The following is an 18,180-nucleotide window of genomic DNA, read 5'->3' on the forward strand; positions in this document are numbered from 1 at the left end:
AAGTTTTGATACAGTTTGAAGTTTTAATACCTTCAAACTCTAAAACAATAATGCCTTACATTTATACAGTACTTTAGAGTTTAGAAAGCACTTCCACATGCATTCTTTTCCCACTTTTATGAAATATTCCTCTTGAAGAACTCAACATTTCCATCCGGTTGACTTCTTTTCCAGGATGCTTCATTTCATACATGTGTGCCTTAGCATTGGCTATCCCCCAGTGCCTAGGATCTCTTTCTCTACATTTTTCCCTACTAGAATACCTAGCTCCACTCCTTTCAAGGCTCTGCTCAAGGGCCACCTACTGCACTAGGACTCTCCTGATCCCCCGGGTTGTTAGCCCCTTCTCTGAACCAGAAATTGCTTTGTACGTATTTTGTACTTACTTATGTCCATGCTACATTTGTCTACACTTAGAATGTAAGTTCCCTGAGGGCAAGACATGGTTGACTGTCGTGCCTCCACATAGTAGGTGCTTAATAAAGATTTATTACAATGAATTAGAATGATCTAAGCTTAGTCTAGTATGAAACTTGGGAACTCTCTAAATAAGAGACTTTTCATTCACTTCTTTAGAAGTAAAAATAAGAAGATAAAATTTTTATAGGATGAAATATCAAAATAATATATACTTGAGTCCAGCAATTCCCATCAAAGCGCAATAAAGACGTAACAATGCACTGGCTTTCACAACATGCTCTTCTTTCAGCCCTGAATACACAGACACGTTAGGCTCCATCTCTACATCAGCTTCTTCCACGATGCGTGTACTTCTTACTGTGGGAAGGATGCCCATCAACTCCAAGAGAAGCTGCCTTCTCATTTGCCAAAGCACAGAACTGCTGGTCTCTCTTTTTTTCTGCAAGGAATATGGGCCACAGGAGGGAAGCATTAAGCACTTATTGAGTCAAAAGGAAGTTTAAACAAAGCACCCCACTTAACACTTGAAATTGACTCATATTATTCATTGGAAAAATGGACTGGTCATTTTTTGTAATACAAAGAAGAGGAAGTAAAGTAAATCCTCTGATTAAGGAATGGCTGGACAAACTGTGGTATAAAATGTAAGGGAATCTGCAGGGAAAAAATGGAAAGCAGTCTGTCAGAAATTAGGTTTAAACCAGTATTCATACCACATATTACAATAAGCTCCAAATAGATATATAACCTATGTGTAAATGGTCGTATTAATAAATCAGAGGAGCAAAGAAGGAGCTACCTTTCACAATTATGAATAGGGGAAGACCTCTTGACCAAACAAGGAACAGAAGAACACAGGAGACTAAAAAGGACAAATTTTATTGTGTAAAATTTTTAAAAGTTTGGCAAAAATCAAAGCAGCTAAAATCAGAAGGGAAACAGGTAACTGGAGGAAAAAAAATCATTCTAGCAGGTTTCTCTTTAAAAAGTCTGCTATCCAAGACATATAGAGAATAAACCAAATATATAACAAGAACCCTTCTATGATAAATAAATGGCCAAGAGATATAGAAAAAGCAGTTCTCAAAAGATACAAGCTATCAATAACCATATTTTAAAATGCTCTATATCACTACTAAGAGAAATGCAAATTACAACAACTTACACTCATCAGATTGGGAAAGATTCTGGAAAGCAAAGTCACTAAGCCATACATGTATACATGCTCTTTAACCCAAAACCACTACTAATAGGAATATACCCTCCAAAGAGACCAGAGCAAGAGGAAAAGAACTCATATGTACAAAAATATTTATAGAAGCATTTTTTTGTCATAGTAAATAATGAGAAATTAAGAGGATACACATCAATGGGAGAATGGATGAACAATTATGGAATACTATTGTGCCATAAGAAATGATGAAAAGAGATGAGTTCAGAGAAACCTGGGAAGACTTAAATGAACTGATGAAGAGTTGAATAAGCAGAACCAGGAGTACAAATGATAAAATGACAATGTTAATGAAAGACTTAAGAATTCTGACCAATGCAATGACCAGCCACAATTCCAAAGGACCAATTTTGATGAAGCAAGCTATCCACCTCCTGAAGGACAGAAAAAGACATATGGTTTTTGGACATAGCCAATATAGGAATTTGCTGTTTAGTTTGATTACACATACTTGTTTTAAGGATATTGTTTTTCTTTCTTTCTTTTTTGTTCGCCCCAGTGGTGGTAGGGAAAGGCAGGAATAAAATAAACAATAAAATTAATTTTTTTTTTACATTTTTTTTTCTTTTTTAGGCATTGGGGTTAAGTGTCTTACCCAGGGTCACACAGCTAGCAAGTGTCAAGTGTTTGGTCTGAGGCCGGATTTGAACACAGGTCCTCCTGACTTCAGGGCCAGTGCTCCATCCACTGCGCCACCTAGCTGCCCCAAAACTAAATTTTTAAAAAGAAAATACACAACAAAAGTGTGTGTTCCAATGCAACTTTCTATGAAACCTTTTCTTATTTAAAAAAAAAAATGGTAGGGTGGCAGCAAGGTGGCAAAGTGGATAGAGCTCCGGCCCTAGAGTCAGAAGGACCTGAGTTCAAATCCAGCCTTAGACACATAACACTTACTAACTGTGTGACTCTGGGTAAGTCACTTAACCCCAACTGCCTCACCAAAAAAGAAATAAATAAAATAAAAAATTTTAAAAATGGTAGTATCAAAATGTGAACATCTGCATTGCCCAGTTTGCATCAGCCCAGGCTCCATTAAATTATTACAATATCCAATTAGTGGAATCATAATTAATAAGTTTAACTTTTTACCATTACACCGAGTTAATGAGCAGCTATTATACTGAAGACTGATCTATGACAACTAGCCATTATTGGGTTTGGAGAGAGTTGTATAAGAACTGTTGGAGAAAAACTTTAAACACTATAATGCATTTTAGAAGTATTAAAGTCTTAAGCAAATGCACCATAATAATTTATTTTGAAAAAAATCACCACTTTCAAAGTAGATATGTTTTTTCCCTTTCAGCAGCCCCTAATAAATTCTGAGCTCTTAATTCTCACTTCCCAGTGTTTCTTACCTGCTGTCCATTTCGAATAAAAGTTCCAAACCAAGTCCGAACTCTTGCATTTGTGCCAAGCAACAAACCACTAATAAAACAAACCAGGTCACTCACTCCATCTTCAGAAGCTTCATTCTTAGTATGATCCAATGTTAAAGCTACTCCAAGGCCTGGCAGGTGGCATTCCTCTACCTAAAAGCACAAAAAACAAACCAAGGTCAATGTATGGCAACTAGGACTGGCAAGCCTGGGGTTAGATTTCCCAAAAAACAAAGGTTCAGAGAGAAAGGTGAAATGAATACAAAGGAAATCGCACCCAATTCCAAAGATGAGCACTCAGACTACCTGGAGAAAAGTCTTTGCTCTCACCAATGGCAGAATACTACCTATTTAAAGACCTGTTTCATTCCCTTTATCCCATCAAAAATCATGTCTCTTACCACCATGCCTCGGACCTTCAGAGCCTGAGAAGGGTTCATTTTACATAAGAAACGTAGGGCATCTGTCCTACGCCGTCCACCCAGGCTTTCCTCATCTTGCCGTTCACCATTCTTAATCAATCCTCTACAAACTGAACATTAAGAAGACTCAATCAGTTCAACTTCATAAGCTATTTAACATAGCCAACAGGTATTTAAGGGCTTACTATGTACAAGGCATAGTAAGCTCATGAGATACAAAGAAAAGCAAAAATAGCCCCAAGCATCAGCAATCTTTGAAGGCTGCCTTAAGAAGCTCCCTAATGCTTATGAAATTAAAAACTCCTTAGCCTAACATTCACAGTTCTCTGAAATCTGGCTTCAACCTACTTTTTCCAGTCTTATTGTACTCTATTCCTCTCACACATTATTCAAGACAAAATGGATTACTTGCTGTTTCCTGACTTCTTGCCCTTTCCTATCTTTGTGCTTTTGCCCATAGTCACCCAAGCCTGAATGGAATACTCATTCCCAACTCTTCCTACTATCTCTATCTCAGCTCAGATGCAACCTCCTTCATAAAGCCTTTCCTCAGTCTGTCAATAAACATTTAATAAAACACCTACTTTGTGCGAGGCACTGTGCAAAGCATTGGGGATACAAAGAAAGGTAAAAGACAAGCCCTGCTCTCAAGAAGCTCACAGTCTAAAAAGGGGAAACAACATGAAAACAGCTATGTACAAATAAGCAATATACAAAACAAATTGGGAACAATCAACAAAGGTAAGACACTAGAATAAAGGGGAAATGGGAAAGGCTTCTTGTAGGCGGGATTTTAGCTAGGACATGAAGAAAGCCAGGAGGTAGAAATGAGGTGGGAGAGCATGGTGAAAAGCTAAGTGAAATGACTGGAGATGGGAAATTCAGTCTTACATGGGGAACAGCAAAAAGGCCAATATCACTAAGCGTAACAGTACTGGGGATGAGGGTTCTAAGGTATAAGAAGACTAGAAAAGTAAGGAGGAGGGGAGACAAAGTTATCAAAGTCTTTCAATGCCAAAAAGTGGATTTTATCATTGATCCCAGAGATGACAGGGAGTCATTGGACTTTAGGAGATCATTATCACAAGTGTGTGGAGAATGGATTACAGGGGGGAGAGACTTGTAGCAGGAAAACCTACTGACAAGCCATTGCTAAAGTCAATGTACTAAAGTGATCAGTTTCTGAACCAGGGAAATGAAGTGTCAGAGGAGAAAGTGTCACATGCTAATGACGTTACAAAGGTAAAATTGACAGGTCTTAGAAAGAAATTACAAATAGGAACTAAGAGTGAGGAATCAAGGATAACGTCTAAGTTGAGCGATGACTAGGAGGATTATGGCACCCTCACATCAATAAGCAAGTTAAGAATGGGACAGGGTTTGGAAAGATAAATTCAATTCTGGACATGCTGAGTTTAATACATCTAAAGGATATTCAGTTTGAGATATCTGGTAGGCAGCTGGAAATACAAGACTGGAGGTCATGTACAAAAATATTTATGGCAGCTCTTTTAGTGGTGACAAAGAATTGGAAATTGAGAGGATGCCCATCAATTGGGGAATGGCTGAACAAGTTGTGGTATATGAATGTAATGGAATACTAATGTGCAGTAAGAAATGATGAACAGGCTGACTTCAGAAAAACCCACAAAGACTTGCATGGTCTAATGCTGAGTGAAATGAGCAGAACCAGGGGAACATTGTACACAGTAACAGCCACACTGTACGATGACTAATATCGATAGACTTAACTCTACTCAGCAATACAAGGATCTAAGACATCTCCAAAGGCCTCATGTTGGAAAATGCAATCCACATCCAAAGAAAGAACTATGAAGTTAGAATGCAGATCGAAGCATACTATTTGCTATTTCTTTTTCTTCTGTTGTGCTTTGTTTCCTCTTTCTGGTGGTTCCTCCTATTGGTTCTAATTCTTACTTATAACATCACTAATGTGAAAATATGTTTAATAGGAATATGTATGTATAGCCTATATCAGATTGCGCACCATCTTGGGGAGGGAGGTGGGGAGGGAGAAAAATTTAAAACTCAAAAGGTTATGGAAGCGATTGTTGATAATTCAAAATAAATTAATTAAAAATTAAAAAAAAAAACACTGGAGGTCAGCAAACAGGTTAGGGCTAGATTTGAGAATCCAGCAGCATAGAGATGACAACTGAATCAGTGGGATCTAATGAGATCAACAAGTAAAACAGTATAGAGGGAGAAGAGGGCCCATCAGGATACATATGATTATCATGACCTGGATGAAGATCCATCAAATAACATTGAGAAGGAGCAATTAGATATGCGAGAGAATCAGAAGACTGTAACATCCTGAAAACTTGGATGGAAGAGAATTTCAAGAAGAGGGTGATCAACAGTGTCAAAGGCTTTGGAGGTCAAGAATGATGAGAAGAAAAGGCCATCAGATCTGGCAATTAAGAAATCACTGGGGGTGGAGACAAGATGACAGGTTAGAGGCAACCTAGATGAATTCTCTCAATATTCCTTTCCAAACAAATTAAAAATAATGCCTCAAAACAAATTTTGGAGCAGCAGGGTGAGACATTTTTCCAGCCTAAGAAAACTTAGGTGAGCAGGAAGAATTTGTGACATCAGGGTAGAAATTTGTCTGGAGCCCACACAAGGTCACATCAACAGCAGCTTCAGGAGTTTTTAGCCCAGAGACACTAAGGGGATTAGAAAACTGGTCAGAAAGAAATTACAGGGAAACCCCTGCTGGCACTGGATAGAACTGGCATTGATTGGCAAGTCTACTGTCCATACACATTCTGGGATGCAGTTCCAGGGTGAAGAGAAACACTGGCGGCCGGTCACAAGGGAATAGGGGTTCTAGTTGCAATTCCGAGGCAAAGAGAGCACTAGTGCTTTCAGGTGCAGGCGACCAGGGGCCTAGTTCTAAAAACAGCAGCACAAGAAAGCCTGAAGCTTAGTACAGTGCCTCCCCATCCCCAGGAGAGCAGAAACCAACTATAACATAAAATTTAAAGTACAGAAATACACAGGGAAAATGAGCAAACAACAAAAAGGGAATTTGACGATAAAAAGCTACTATAGTAGCAAGGAAGACCAAGACATAAACTTATAAGAAGACAACAATGTAAAAACAGCTACAAAAAAAAAGCCTCAAAGAAAAAAGTGCTAAATGAACTCAAAACCCAACAAGAATTCCTGGAAGAGTTAAAGAAAGAGATGAGTGGTAAAGGAAAAATTGGGAAAAGAAATGAGAGTGATATAAGAAAATTATGAAAAAAGAATTAACAATTTGGTAAAAGAGGCACAAAAAAAAACTGAAAAAAATAACACCTTAAAAAGAAAAGAATTGGCCTAATGGTAAAAGAGGCATAAAAATTCACCGAAGAAAAGAACTCCTTAAAGAACAGAATTGGTCAAGTAGAAGAAAAGGTACAAAATCTCACTAAAGAAAATAATTCCTGGGGCAGGCAGGTGGCACAGTTGATAGAACACTGGCCCCAGAGTCAGAAGGACCTGAGTTCAAATCTGACCTCAGACACCTGACACTTACTAGCTGTGTGACCCTGAGCAAGTCACTTAACCCCACTGCCTAGCCAAAAAAGAAAAAAAAAAAGAATTCCTTAAAAATTAGAATTGAGAAAGTGGAAGCTAACTAGTGATTCCATGAGATATCAAGAGACAATAGAACAAAGTCAAGAGAACACAAAAATAGAAGAAAATGTGAAATATTTCACAGGAAAACCAAATGACCTGGAAAACAGAAAAAAGAGAGTTAATTTAAGAATTATTGCACTACCAGAAAGTCATGACCAAAGAGAGAGCCTGGACATCATATTTCAAGAAATTATCAAGGGAAACTGCCCTGATATCTTAGATCCAGAGGATAAAACAGAAATGGAAAGAATCCATGGATTACCACCTGAAAGAGACTGAAAGAGAAAATGAAAACTTCCAGGAATATTACAAACAAATTCCAGAGCTCCAAGGTGAAGAAAATACTTCAAGTAACCAGAAACAAATAATTCAAATATCATAGTGCCACAGTCAGGATCACACAAGCAGCTTCCACATTAAAGGAGCACAGGGCTTAGAATATGATATTTCAGATGGCAAAGGAGCTAGGATTACAACCAAGAATAACCTCCCCCAGCAAAACTGAATATAATCCTTCAGGGGAACAAAATGGACATTTAATCAAACAGAATATTTTCAAGCATTCCTGATAAAAAGACCAAAACTAAATAGAAAAACTGACATTAAAACATAAGACTCAAGAGAAGCATACAAATGGAAACATGAAAGAGTAAGTGAATCAATAAAGTTAAACTATTTACATTCCTATATGGGAAGATGATACATGTAACTCCCAAGACTTTATCATTATTAGAGCAGTTAAAAGGAGTTTACATAGAGAGAGGGCATAGATGTGAGTCAATTATGTTGAAATGATCTCCAAAAAAAAATGAAGGGGATACACTGGGAGAAGTGGGAAGAGAGAGGTAGAATGGGGAAAATTTTCTCACATTAAAAGAGGCATGCAAGGAAAAGCTTATACAGTGAAGAGGAAAATGGGTGGGGTTAAGAGTGGATGGGCTATGCTTGAATTTCATTCCCATCAGAATTGGTTCAAAGAAGGAAGAATATATTGTGTATATATACACACACACACACACACACACACACACACTCAGATGTGTATAGAAAAAGGGTTGGTGGAGTTACGATAAAAGGGAGGGCAGATTAAGGGAGGCAGTGGTTAGAAACAAAATAGACTTTAGAGGATGGACAAGAGACAAAGAAAAAAACAAACAGAAGAAAATGGGATGGAAAGAAATATACTGTTAGTAATCATAATTGTGATTACAAATGGGATGAATTCACTCATAAAATGGAAACAGCAGAATGGATTAGAAACCATAATCCAACAATATGTTGTTTACAAGAGACACACTTGAAATAGAAAGACACACAGAGTTAAAATAAAGGGCTGCAGCAGAATCTAATATGCTTCAAGGGCAAGGGTAACAACCATGATCTCAGACAAAGCAAAAGCAAAAACAGACCTAATTAAAAGAGATAATCAGAGAAACTACATTTTGCTAAAAGATACCAAAGACAAGAATTTTTATAGCAAGTTTCTCTGATAAAGTTCTCATTTTTCAAATATATAGTGAGAATAGAACTAGGTCAAATTTATAAAAATAAGAGCCATTCCCCAATTGACAAATGGTCAAAGGATATAAACAGGCAGTTTTCAGAAGAAGAAATCAAAGCTATTTGTAGTTACATGAAAAAAATGCTCTAAGTCACTATTGTTTAGAAAGAGGCAAATTAGAACAACTCTGAGGTACCACCTCACACCTATCAGAAATGATAAATGCTGGAGGGGAAGAAGGAAAAATAGGTACAGTAATGAACTGTTGGGGGAAGTAGTGATCTGGTTCAAGCATTCTTGAGAACAATTTGGAACTAGGCCCAAAGAGCTATAAAACTTTGCATGCCCTTTGACCCAGTAAGACCACTACTAGGTCTGTATACCAAAGGGACTAAAGAAAAAGGAAAAGGACCGATACGCACAAAAATATTTATAGCAGCAATTGTTGTAGTGCCAAAGAACTGGAAATCTAAGAGATGCTCATCAACTGGGGAATGGTTGAACAAATTGCAGCATGTGATTATGATGGAGTACTATTATGTTGTGGGAAATGATAAGGGGGGTAGTTTCAGGAAAAACATGGCGAGGCCTATACGAACAGAGGTAAAGGGAGAAGAACCAAGAGATTATTGTGCACAGTAATACCAATGTTGTAATAATGATCAACTGTGAAAGACTTGGTTACTCTGATCAAAACAATCCAAGACAATTCCAAAAGATTCATGGTGAAAAAATGCTATCTACTTTCAGATAGAACTGATGAACTATGAATATAAACTGAAGTATAATTTTCTCACTTTCTTTATTTTTCTTGGTTTTTTTTTTAATGTGGTTAATTTGGAAATGTTTTGCATGATTTCTCATGTATAATTGATATCATATTGCTTACATTGTCAGTAGGTGGGGAATGGGGTGGGAGGGAGAGAGAGAATTTGGAACTCTAAATTTAAAAAGAAAAGAATGTTATATAAAATAATAAGTTGAAAAAAGAAAAAAAAGAAAAAATCCTTGGTAGCTATGGAGAAAATAATTTTGGTTGAATGATGAGGTGGGAAACTAGACTGTGGAAAATTAAGAAGAAATTGAGAAGAAAGGACATGGAGGCATCTATTATAGATAGAAGGCCTTCTCAAGAAAGCTAGTTACAAAAAGGCAGGAGATTTAGGACAATAGTTATTAAGGATGGATAGGTCAAGTGAAGGTTTTTTGAAAATAAGCGAGACATAGACATATTTGCAGGCAGTAGGAAAGCAGCCAGTAGACAGGGAGAGAGTCAAAACAAGTGAGAGAATAAATATGATAAAGGCAATTTGCTGGTGAAGACAGGCTGGAATGAGATCGCTTGTACATGTAGATAAGATTTGGCAAGAAGTGCTACCTCTTCACGAGACAGAGTGAAGAAGGAAATAATGGCAGAAGGTACCTATGGGTGATGTGAGAAGAGGAAGAAAGGAGAAGAAGCAGCTCTCAGAGAACTGGCCTCAATTTTTTCATTAAAATATGAGGCAACAGCACAGGTAGTTGGCGCAGTACATAGAGCACCAGCCCTAGAGTCAGAAGGACCTGAGTTCAAATCCAGTCTCAGAGCAGACACTTGACACTAGCTGTATGACCCTAGACAAGTCACTTAACCCCAACTGCCTCATTGCCTCGGGGAAAAAAAAAATATGAGGCAAGATTTTCAGCTGAAAGCAGGGGGTCAAGAGTCATGCAAAAAAAAAAATTAATGCAAAGTTTGAAGAGGGATGAAACCGGAAGTCATGATCACTCACTCCTACATAGCACTCTAATTACTATTCACTTAGATTCTAACATATTAAAGTTATCAGTATATATTTCTTACTCCTACTACTAACTGTAAGTCTTTAAAGATCAAATCTATCTTGTTTCATCTTTCTATCTGCAAATACACTACACAGGACTGTTTGTCAAATAATTATCCATACCTCCCACAGCTATGGGTAGGAGATACATTCTTAACAAAACAAGAATTAGAGGAAATTGCAAAAGATAAAATAGATAAGTTTGATTACATGAAACTGAAAAACTTCTGCACAGACAAAATTAATAAACCTAGGATAAGAAAGGAGCAACAGAATAGGAAAAAAAAATCTTTGTATCAGATTTCTCTGACAAAAACAATTCATAGCAAAAGGAACTCTTTCCCTGATAACATTCAACATAAATGCCTTCAATCATTTGACCGAAGGTTGATTTGACTGGCTTGGGAGACTGGTCAATCTCAAAAAGGTTCACCCAGTCCCTGACCTTTTAGCTAAAACTACCAACAATTTGTTGCAATATTGATTCTGAAATAAAGCCTTAAGAAAACCAATTCAGAGTACTTATCACCTTGCATGAAGTAAATAACTCAATAAAGAATAGCTTCCAGTCATTATTAATCTAAAATAGAGATATCAAGAAAGCTGGTCTCCCTCATTTTCTATTCTAAACTTGCTTTGACTGCAAGGCAGCAGCAATGATGAAAAAGAGAATTTACAGAAAATATATATTTCCCGGTATTTCTGATTACATGCTGTCTCAGGCTACTCTTCAGTTGACCTAAAAATACCTTTCTAAAATTTCAAAATTGCAACTGTCTAAATTTCCTAAATGACCATACCTTTTGAACTAGAGAATCCATTACTGGGCTTATAGCCCAGTATCTAAAATGGCCGTAATTTCTAAGAATACTCAAATGAAATCTCCATTAATGTTTTTCTGTAACTAAAAAAAAAAATCAAGCCTTTGAGTTATCCAATGAAAAAAATTTAATATCCCATTTTATAAGATCTACCTACCTCCATTAAAACTATCAGGGACATTGGCCACTAAGAGACACAGGAACCAGGATCCATTTCGAACATGTAGCAAGGCTTCAGCTACATCAACTATGGGAAGTAGAGAAGGAAGCTCTGTGGGTAAACAAGGTGTGTTTCAGTTAATAAAATGAGCGATACGTAATATTTCAATAAATTAGACAGTGAACACCTTCAGCTGATGTGACCTAAATTTAGATAGACTTAGAAAGTTTATCATCTCATAAACTTTCCTATTTTGGTCATTTAAAATAAATATTATGGGTGGCAATTTGAAAATAATATAATGTTCAAGGTTGAAATGTTACACTGTATCACTGAAAAATAAACTATTTCTGAAACGTATCTTAGCACAGTACCTGCTTGTAAAATACAAAGCACATCTGCAGCTTCCTCCAAATAGACTGGACTCTCGAAAAGCTCAGAAGATTTAAAGAAGAACTCTCCACTGGACTCAGAAACCTACAAAAAAGATACAAAATTCCAAGTAAGCTAATAAGTCTATAAATTGTAGCTAAGGAATTAAGTTCCTTAAGACTGAGGATTGTTTCTATCCATTAATATGTATCCTAAATACTCAAAAGATCGTTATGTGCCCTCCAAATAAATATCTGTTCACTGATATTAATCAGAATATGATAAATTTCAACCACATGAAAACAATTAAAAAGTCACCTGAAGAAAACAGGAATAACTGTTTATGCATGTCAGTATCAAACTCAACAACTGTATTTCAAGTAACTACCTACTGGGTAGCGCAAAAAAAAACTGAAAAGAACAGGAACCCTCTGCAAACTGATGAGACACATCCATGGACCAAGAACGCTACCTGAAGTAGCATGTTTCAATTTTAGACTAACAACTTAAAAGCTTTAAAGTGACACATAAAGAGAACAAATCCAAATTCAAATTCCCTTATAAAATGACACAAAGGATATACATTTACTTAAGAACTAGAACTTAACAATAACAAATGATTATTTTAAAATGAATTCAATATTCTTCCGATTCAGTTTTGTTATCATATTTCACGTAAAGAGAAGTGAGAAAACAAACCTTCCATCTAAATACTACAATTAATGGAGGATAGATTACTTTATTTGATCAGCATCATAAACTGAATTCAAAAAGAAAAATATGTAAGGAGAAAAAGCTTTATATTGCTGCAGTACTAAAAATTAAGTAAAACAGAAAACCAACCTGCTCCTACTGAGAAGTGTTATAAAGATTAACGTGTTTTAAATCATGACACAAAACTACCACTTAAATCGGACTACATACAACAATTAAAAATATTTTCTTTGGGAAAAATAAGAAATTAGTAGAATTTGGTCATTTTGGTCCCAGATTAACAAAACAGCCTTCACCAATTTTTACCTCTGGCAATCAGGACCAAAACTGATGTAAGTGATTATGAAGTAACAATTTAACAAAGTAGCCAGTTCCTAAAATAATGGACTTTCCCATACATTTTACATTAGCATCACACTCACTAAACAGCAGTTGATTTTTCAGAAAAGTAATAATATTGTCTGATAATCCTCTGCATTGGAGGAAGAAAGATAGATACAAATGAGGCAAGATAGTAGGCAAGAAAGAACAAGTTGTAAGACAATATTTTGAAGTACTGTTAGCCTCTGAGATAAAAGCCCTGGTGGATTTAAAACAGAACAATACACAGTAAAGAATGGTAGTCTGCCTAGCACTGTTATCACTGACCTTACACATCAGTGTGGTACAGTGGAAAAAGCACAGTCTTCATAGTCAGAGAATCTGCATTCAAATCAATAACTGACCTTGGGCAAGTCATTTGAACTCCCTGGGCCCCAGTATCCTTATCTGTAAAATGAGGGGATTGGACTGAATGGTCTCTGTGTTCCCTTTCAGCTCTAAATCAATGAAATATCATGTCAAGTGGGTCTCTAGCTGCCAGCAGAAGAAATTCACCTTGTTCATTATTGCTAAAAGTTCACTAAGCACAAGACGCAAGCGACGAGGTGAATCACTATGTTCAAATTCCAATGTCAGTCCATGTTGAAGCTGCGATACCAAGATGCTCTCTCCACTGCCTCCACCAAACTTATGCCTAGTAAAGAATACAAAAAAAAATTTTAAGCAAACAATGTTGTGGAAATTAGAACAAAGAAAAGATTTTGTTTTTAAAAAGCAACTAGAGAAAGTAAGAAAATCTAAATTTTACTAGTAATTCTGAGCTCCAATCTCATTTCACTAATTCAAAACAAATACAAATCTATGGTAAAAACTGCATATTATCACCCATATATTTATTTCATAAACCCCAGGATTAGAGCAGCATAGTTTCAATCCCTGTATTCCTCTTTTCTGAAAATTACATCCTGTTAAAATCTTAAAAAGCTCTAAGGTACTTGCTATTTTGTCCTTCCTTCTCTAAGAGAACCATGACATCAGGGAGGTGATGCCATGACGTGCAAGTGAATTGGATTTAAGTGAGGGAACACTGTGCAAAGTCACAAGCCTCATTTTGTCCTCTGGAGCCATCTGGGTCCAGTGGACAGATATGGATCAGGACAACTGGAGATGGCCCAGGATACAGTGGAGGACCTTGGCCTTTTCAAGCTAAGTTCTACAGCCCAAGTCATGACAAAGGATTCATTACCTAAGCTGCTGCTCTTTACTGGCATCTTCTTTCAAAGCATGGAAGTCCACAGAGAGCAATGCAACAATGGAATTGACAGCTTCCACCCCTGAAAGAAGGCGTAGAATAAGTTTTTTATCCTGAGCCCAGCTTTGGCTCTGGTCAGCTGGAGCACATAGTGCCATCCGCACCAAACAAGGCAGGAGAAGTCTTAATTCTGGATCACCGAGGGAGGCCAAACGAACAACATCAACCTTCTGCATTGCCTCAAAGGCAAACGGGCTGACAAACTGAAGATTTGTACACTCTGCCATCGTCACTCTTAACCCTAATAAAGAAAAAGAAGTATAAGTTGGTGGATACCTCCATTTATATGGTTCCAAATAATTCTGCAATTCCATAAAGGCCTGAGATAATGTAACCTACAATCTAAGGGAACAGGGGACATGAGCTTCACTGGGTAACTGGGTACAACAATTTATCTACCTAAAAAACTGTTAAGAAATCGTAGTACATACGACATATGTCAAGTAAATGTACCAAATCATTAAAATGAATACCATATAAGCTTTAAGACAGGAACAATGCCTTGCATTTTCTATACCTACAGGTGTCACCTTGTCACAGTGTCGCAGGTCTTGAGCTGGAAGGGCCCTCAGAGGCCATCCAGTTCAACCCCCTCATTTAACAGTTGAGGAAACTGAGGATCAGAGAAGTTAAGTGACTTGGCCAAGATCACAGAAGGAATAAACCTCAGAAGTAGAACTTGAACCCAATTCTTTTCACTACACCCAAGTTCTGCTTGAAGAACTCATAGGATCTTAAATATAGAATTTGAAGGAACCTAGGAGGCCATCAGGTCCAACACCTTACAGAGAAGGCTTAGTTGGGTTATGCGACCAGCCTACCGTCTCAGAGCAATTAAGTGCCTGGTGCAGAATTCAGATTCCCAGTCCAGCATTCTATCCACAAACAACGACCTCAAGCTGAGTGGCACCTGAGTGCAGTTAAGTATCAAAACCCAGCAACAGAACTCAGAATTTCTGGACTCTATCGCACCCCTTACATTACTGCCACAGTGCAGTGGGCTCTAATCCTAGTCAAATGTTCACTCCTTTCAGAAAAGGCATCTAAATAAAAAATAAATGCCGATACATTAATGTTCTACATTTCGCCTCATTTCCACGGGGGAAATGGAAAGAACATTGGATTTGGAGCCAGAAGCCCCGGACTGGAATTGCAGCTCATGTATTTTGCTGCTTGAAGCGACCCTGGGCCTCACTTTCCTCATCTGTAAAGAAGGGGGTTGGGCTCCTCCAGGAGGCTGTGGGAGCGAGGCTCCAGGCTCCAGGCGCCCTCCTCCCGGAGCCTCCCGGGACTCCAGCTCGAGGCAGGGAAGGGAAGGCTCGGGGCCGGCCCGAGGCCGCCGCGCTGCTGCACTCGCCCTCCCCTTGGCCCGCCCCGCCCCCTCCCCGCCCGGGCCGCTGAGCTGGGCCCGCGCCCTCTCCACCGTCCTCCTCCTCCCCCTCTCCTATCCTCGCCCCGGGCTCCCGTGGGCCCGGGCCAGGACCTCGCCCGAGCCCTGCAGAGGCGCCCCATCTAAAGACAAGAAGCGCCCGAGGCCCTGTGCTCCCCACCGGCCTCCCGCGCCGAACCCCTGCTACCTAAGGCAGAGCGCGGCCGCAATCAGGAGCGCGGCCCGGGGCCGGGGCCCAGCCTAAGCAGCGTCCGGAATCCCCGAGCCTCGAGCCCGAGCCGCGCGCAGCCGCTCCCACGCTCCCAGGGGCGCAGGCGCCAGAAGGAGACCGGGCCTAGGTGGGGAAAGGGTAGGGAGAAGTGGGGAGGAGACCCAGGGAGGGGGGAGGAAAAGAGGGAGGGGAATGTGGAAGCGACCTAGGCAGCGCGCGTCCCCCAGCACCTTCATTCATCCCTGGGAAATGACTGTTCTCGGCCACCGTAGGAGGTTAAGGGCAAGAAGGCGCGGGGGAGGGGAAGAGGGGATGGTGGCGATCGAGAGGAAGTGGGATGATGCTCGCTCCTCCCTCTTTCTTCCTCCCTGGTATTCTTCTACCTTCTCTTCTTTTTGGTAGCCGTCCTTCACCTCTCTCCCTCCTCTTCCCCTCCATCCCTTCCCTCTTCTCTTTACGTCTGTCCCTCCTTCGTCTTTTCCCTCCTCCTTACACTCCCCCTTCTCTTTCTCTTCCTCTGCTCCTCTCTCCCCTTCCTCCTTCTTCCTTCCCTTTCTCTCTCCCCCTCTCCTCCCTCCTCTTTCTTTACTCCCCCCTTTTCTCCTTCCTCTCTCCACTTTCTCCTTTCCCTTCTCTCTTCCCTCCTCCTTCCTTCCCCTCCTTCTCCGTCCACCTCCCTCCCTTCGTCTTCCTCGCTCTTGTCCCTCCTCTCCCCCTTTTCCCACCTCTTCCTCAAATTCCCCCTTCCCCTTTACTCTGCTTTCCCTCCTACTGACTTCCCTTCATCCTACTCTTCCTCTTCTTCTCCTCACTGCCCCTGTCCCTCCATCCTCCTTTCCATCCTCTCTCCCTTTTCCCTCTCTCAAGGCGCCTATCAGCTTCCTTCTGAAAGTACACCTCTGGGACCGGGGGTGGATGCCGCAGTTGCTATTCTATTCCTGATTGGCAGATTTAGTACCGACACCCAACCCAGAACTCCCGAGTTCAAGTTATGCACCAGCCTCAGCCTCCTGAGTATCGGGGATTTCAGGCTTCCCACCACCAAACCCAGTCAAGTATATTTTAACGTGAGAGACTAGTACGTATATAAAAGTCTATACAGAATAAATACAAAATTAAAACGTAGTTTGGGGGGTCCTCACTAGCAGTTGGGGAAAATTAAGAAAGGATTCTTATGGAAAGTGGTGCATGAGCTAAGTATTTTATTTATTCTTAAATACCAAATAAAATTCACTCTTCCATATACAAAGCAGAATAGAAAGAGGATTAAATATGAAACTGCATCTTATTACTATATAGCTTACTTTCCCATTTAATTACATAGTAAGTTTAAAATGTAACTTTAAAAGTTGTGTTGTTTCTGTTTCTTCTGATCTTCTGTCGTTTTCTGTGCATTTAAAAAAAAAAGCTTCAGTGATTTTTTTTTTTAACTTTCTCATCTGATAACCCTATGGATAGCCTTTTCTTCCTCTCACTTCTCTTTCCAAAATTGGGGAAGGGAGGAAAGAAATACAAAATCCTTTTAATATATGCATAGCCTTTACATCACCTTTCTTTAATGAGGTGGATGGCATGCTTCCTGGAACGGTGGTCACTCACTGCATTAATTAGTGTTTTTCTTTACAACATCATTACTATTGTATAAATTGTTCTCCTTGTTCTGCTCACTTCACTCTACATCACTTCATACAAGTCTTCCCAGGTTTCTCTGAATCTCTCTTTCATCATTTCTTATAGCACAAAAATATTTCATTACATTCATGTGTGTTAATTTGCTTTATCATTCTCTAATTGATGATCACACTCACTTTCCAGTTTGTTCATATAAGGAGACCTGCTATAAATATATATCTGTATCTATATATGTATACACACACGCGGGCGTGTACACACACACACACATACACACACACGGGTTGTTTTACTTCTTTGATCTCTTTGGTGTATATAAGGACACACTACTTTCCAATTTTTCCAGCAGTTTTGGTTGAATAGTGAGTACTTACTCCAGTAGCTGGGGTCTTTTGGTTTATCAAACACTGTTACTTGTGGGATTTTTTTGCATTTGTATATTGTATACCTAATTTGTTCCACTGCTTGACTTCAATATTTTTTAGCCAGTATCAAATATTGATAATATTTGCTTTGTAGTATATTGTAGTAATATTGCTTTGTAGTATAGTTTGAGATCTGGTACTTCTAGGCCTCCTTTCTTCTCATTTTTTTTTTCATTATTTCCCTTAAGATTCTAGACCTTCTGTTCCTCCAGGTGGATTTCATTGTTGTGATTTTTTTTCCTAGCTCTATAAGATAATCCTTTAGGTAGTTTCTCTTTTGTATTACATTGACATAGACCTTGTTGTTGCTCAGTCCTGTCTGACTTTGTGATGCCATTTGGGGTTTTCTTGACAAAGATACTGGAGTAGTTTGCCATTTCCTTCTGCAGCTC

General features: G+C 39.0%; 1 protein-coding gene across 2 annotated transcripts in view; it reads right to left on the minus strand.

Annotated features, from left to right (window-relative positions):
- INTS2 (integrator complex subunit 2) overlaps positions 1 to 16,046 on the minus strand; it is a 45,234-nt gene extending 29,188 nt beyond the window's left edge. The window contains exons 1-8 of one of the 2 annotated variants that reach the window (XM_027870527.1): positions 15,937 to 16,046; positions 14,065 to 14,371; positions 13,374 to 13,512; positions 11,786 to 11,888; positions 11,409 to 11,522; positions 3,432 to 3,562; positions 3,010 to 3,183; positions 633 to 859 (exon numbers count right to left, since the gene is read on the minus strand). In XM_027870527.1, coding sequence (XP_027726328.1) covers positions 633 to 859; positions 3,010 to 3,183; positions 3,432 to 3,562; positions 11,409 to 11,522; positions 11,786 to 11,888; positions 13,374 to 13,512; positions 14,065 to 14,371; positions 15,937 to 15,967 — 1,226 coding nt within the window. In that variant the 5' untranslated portion in view covers positions 15,968 to 16,046. Of the gene's footprint in view, positions 1 to 632; positions 860 to 3,009; positions 3,184 to 3,431; positions 3,563 to 11,408; positions 11,523 to 11,785; positions 11,889 to 13,373; positions 13,513 to 14,064; positions 14,372 to 15,707; positions 15,797 to 15,936 lie in introns of those variants that run through there. The other variant, XM_027870528.1, reaches the window with a different exon arrangement.
- Between the last annotated feature and the right edge of the window lie 2,134 nt (positions 16,047 to 18,180).

This window comes from Vombatus ursinus, unplaced genomic scaffold (genome assembly GCF_900497805.2).
Source record: "Vombatus ursinus unplaced genomic scaffold, bare-nosed wombat genome assembly UNPS02014797.1, whole genome shotgun sequence".
NCBI classification, from domain to species: domain Eukaryota; kingdom Metazoa; phylum Chordata; class Mammalia; order Diprotodontia; family Vombatidae; genus Vombatus; species Vombatus ursinus.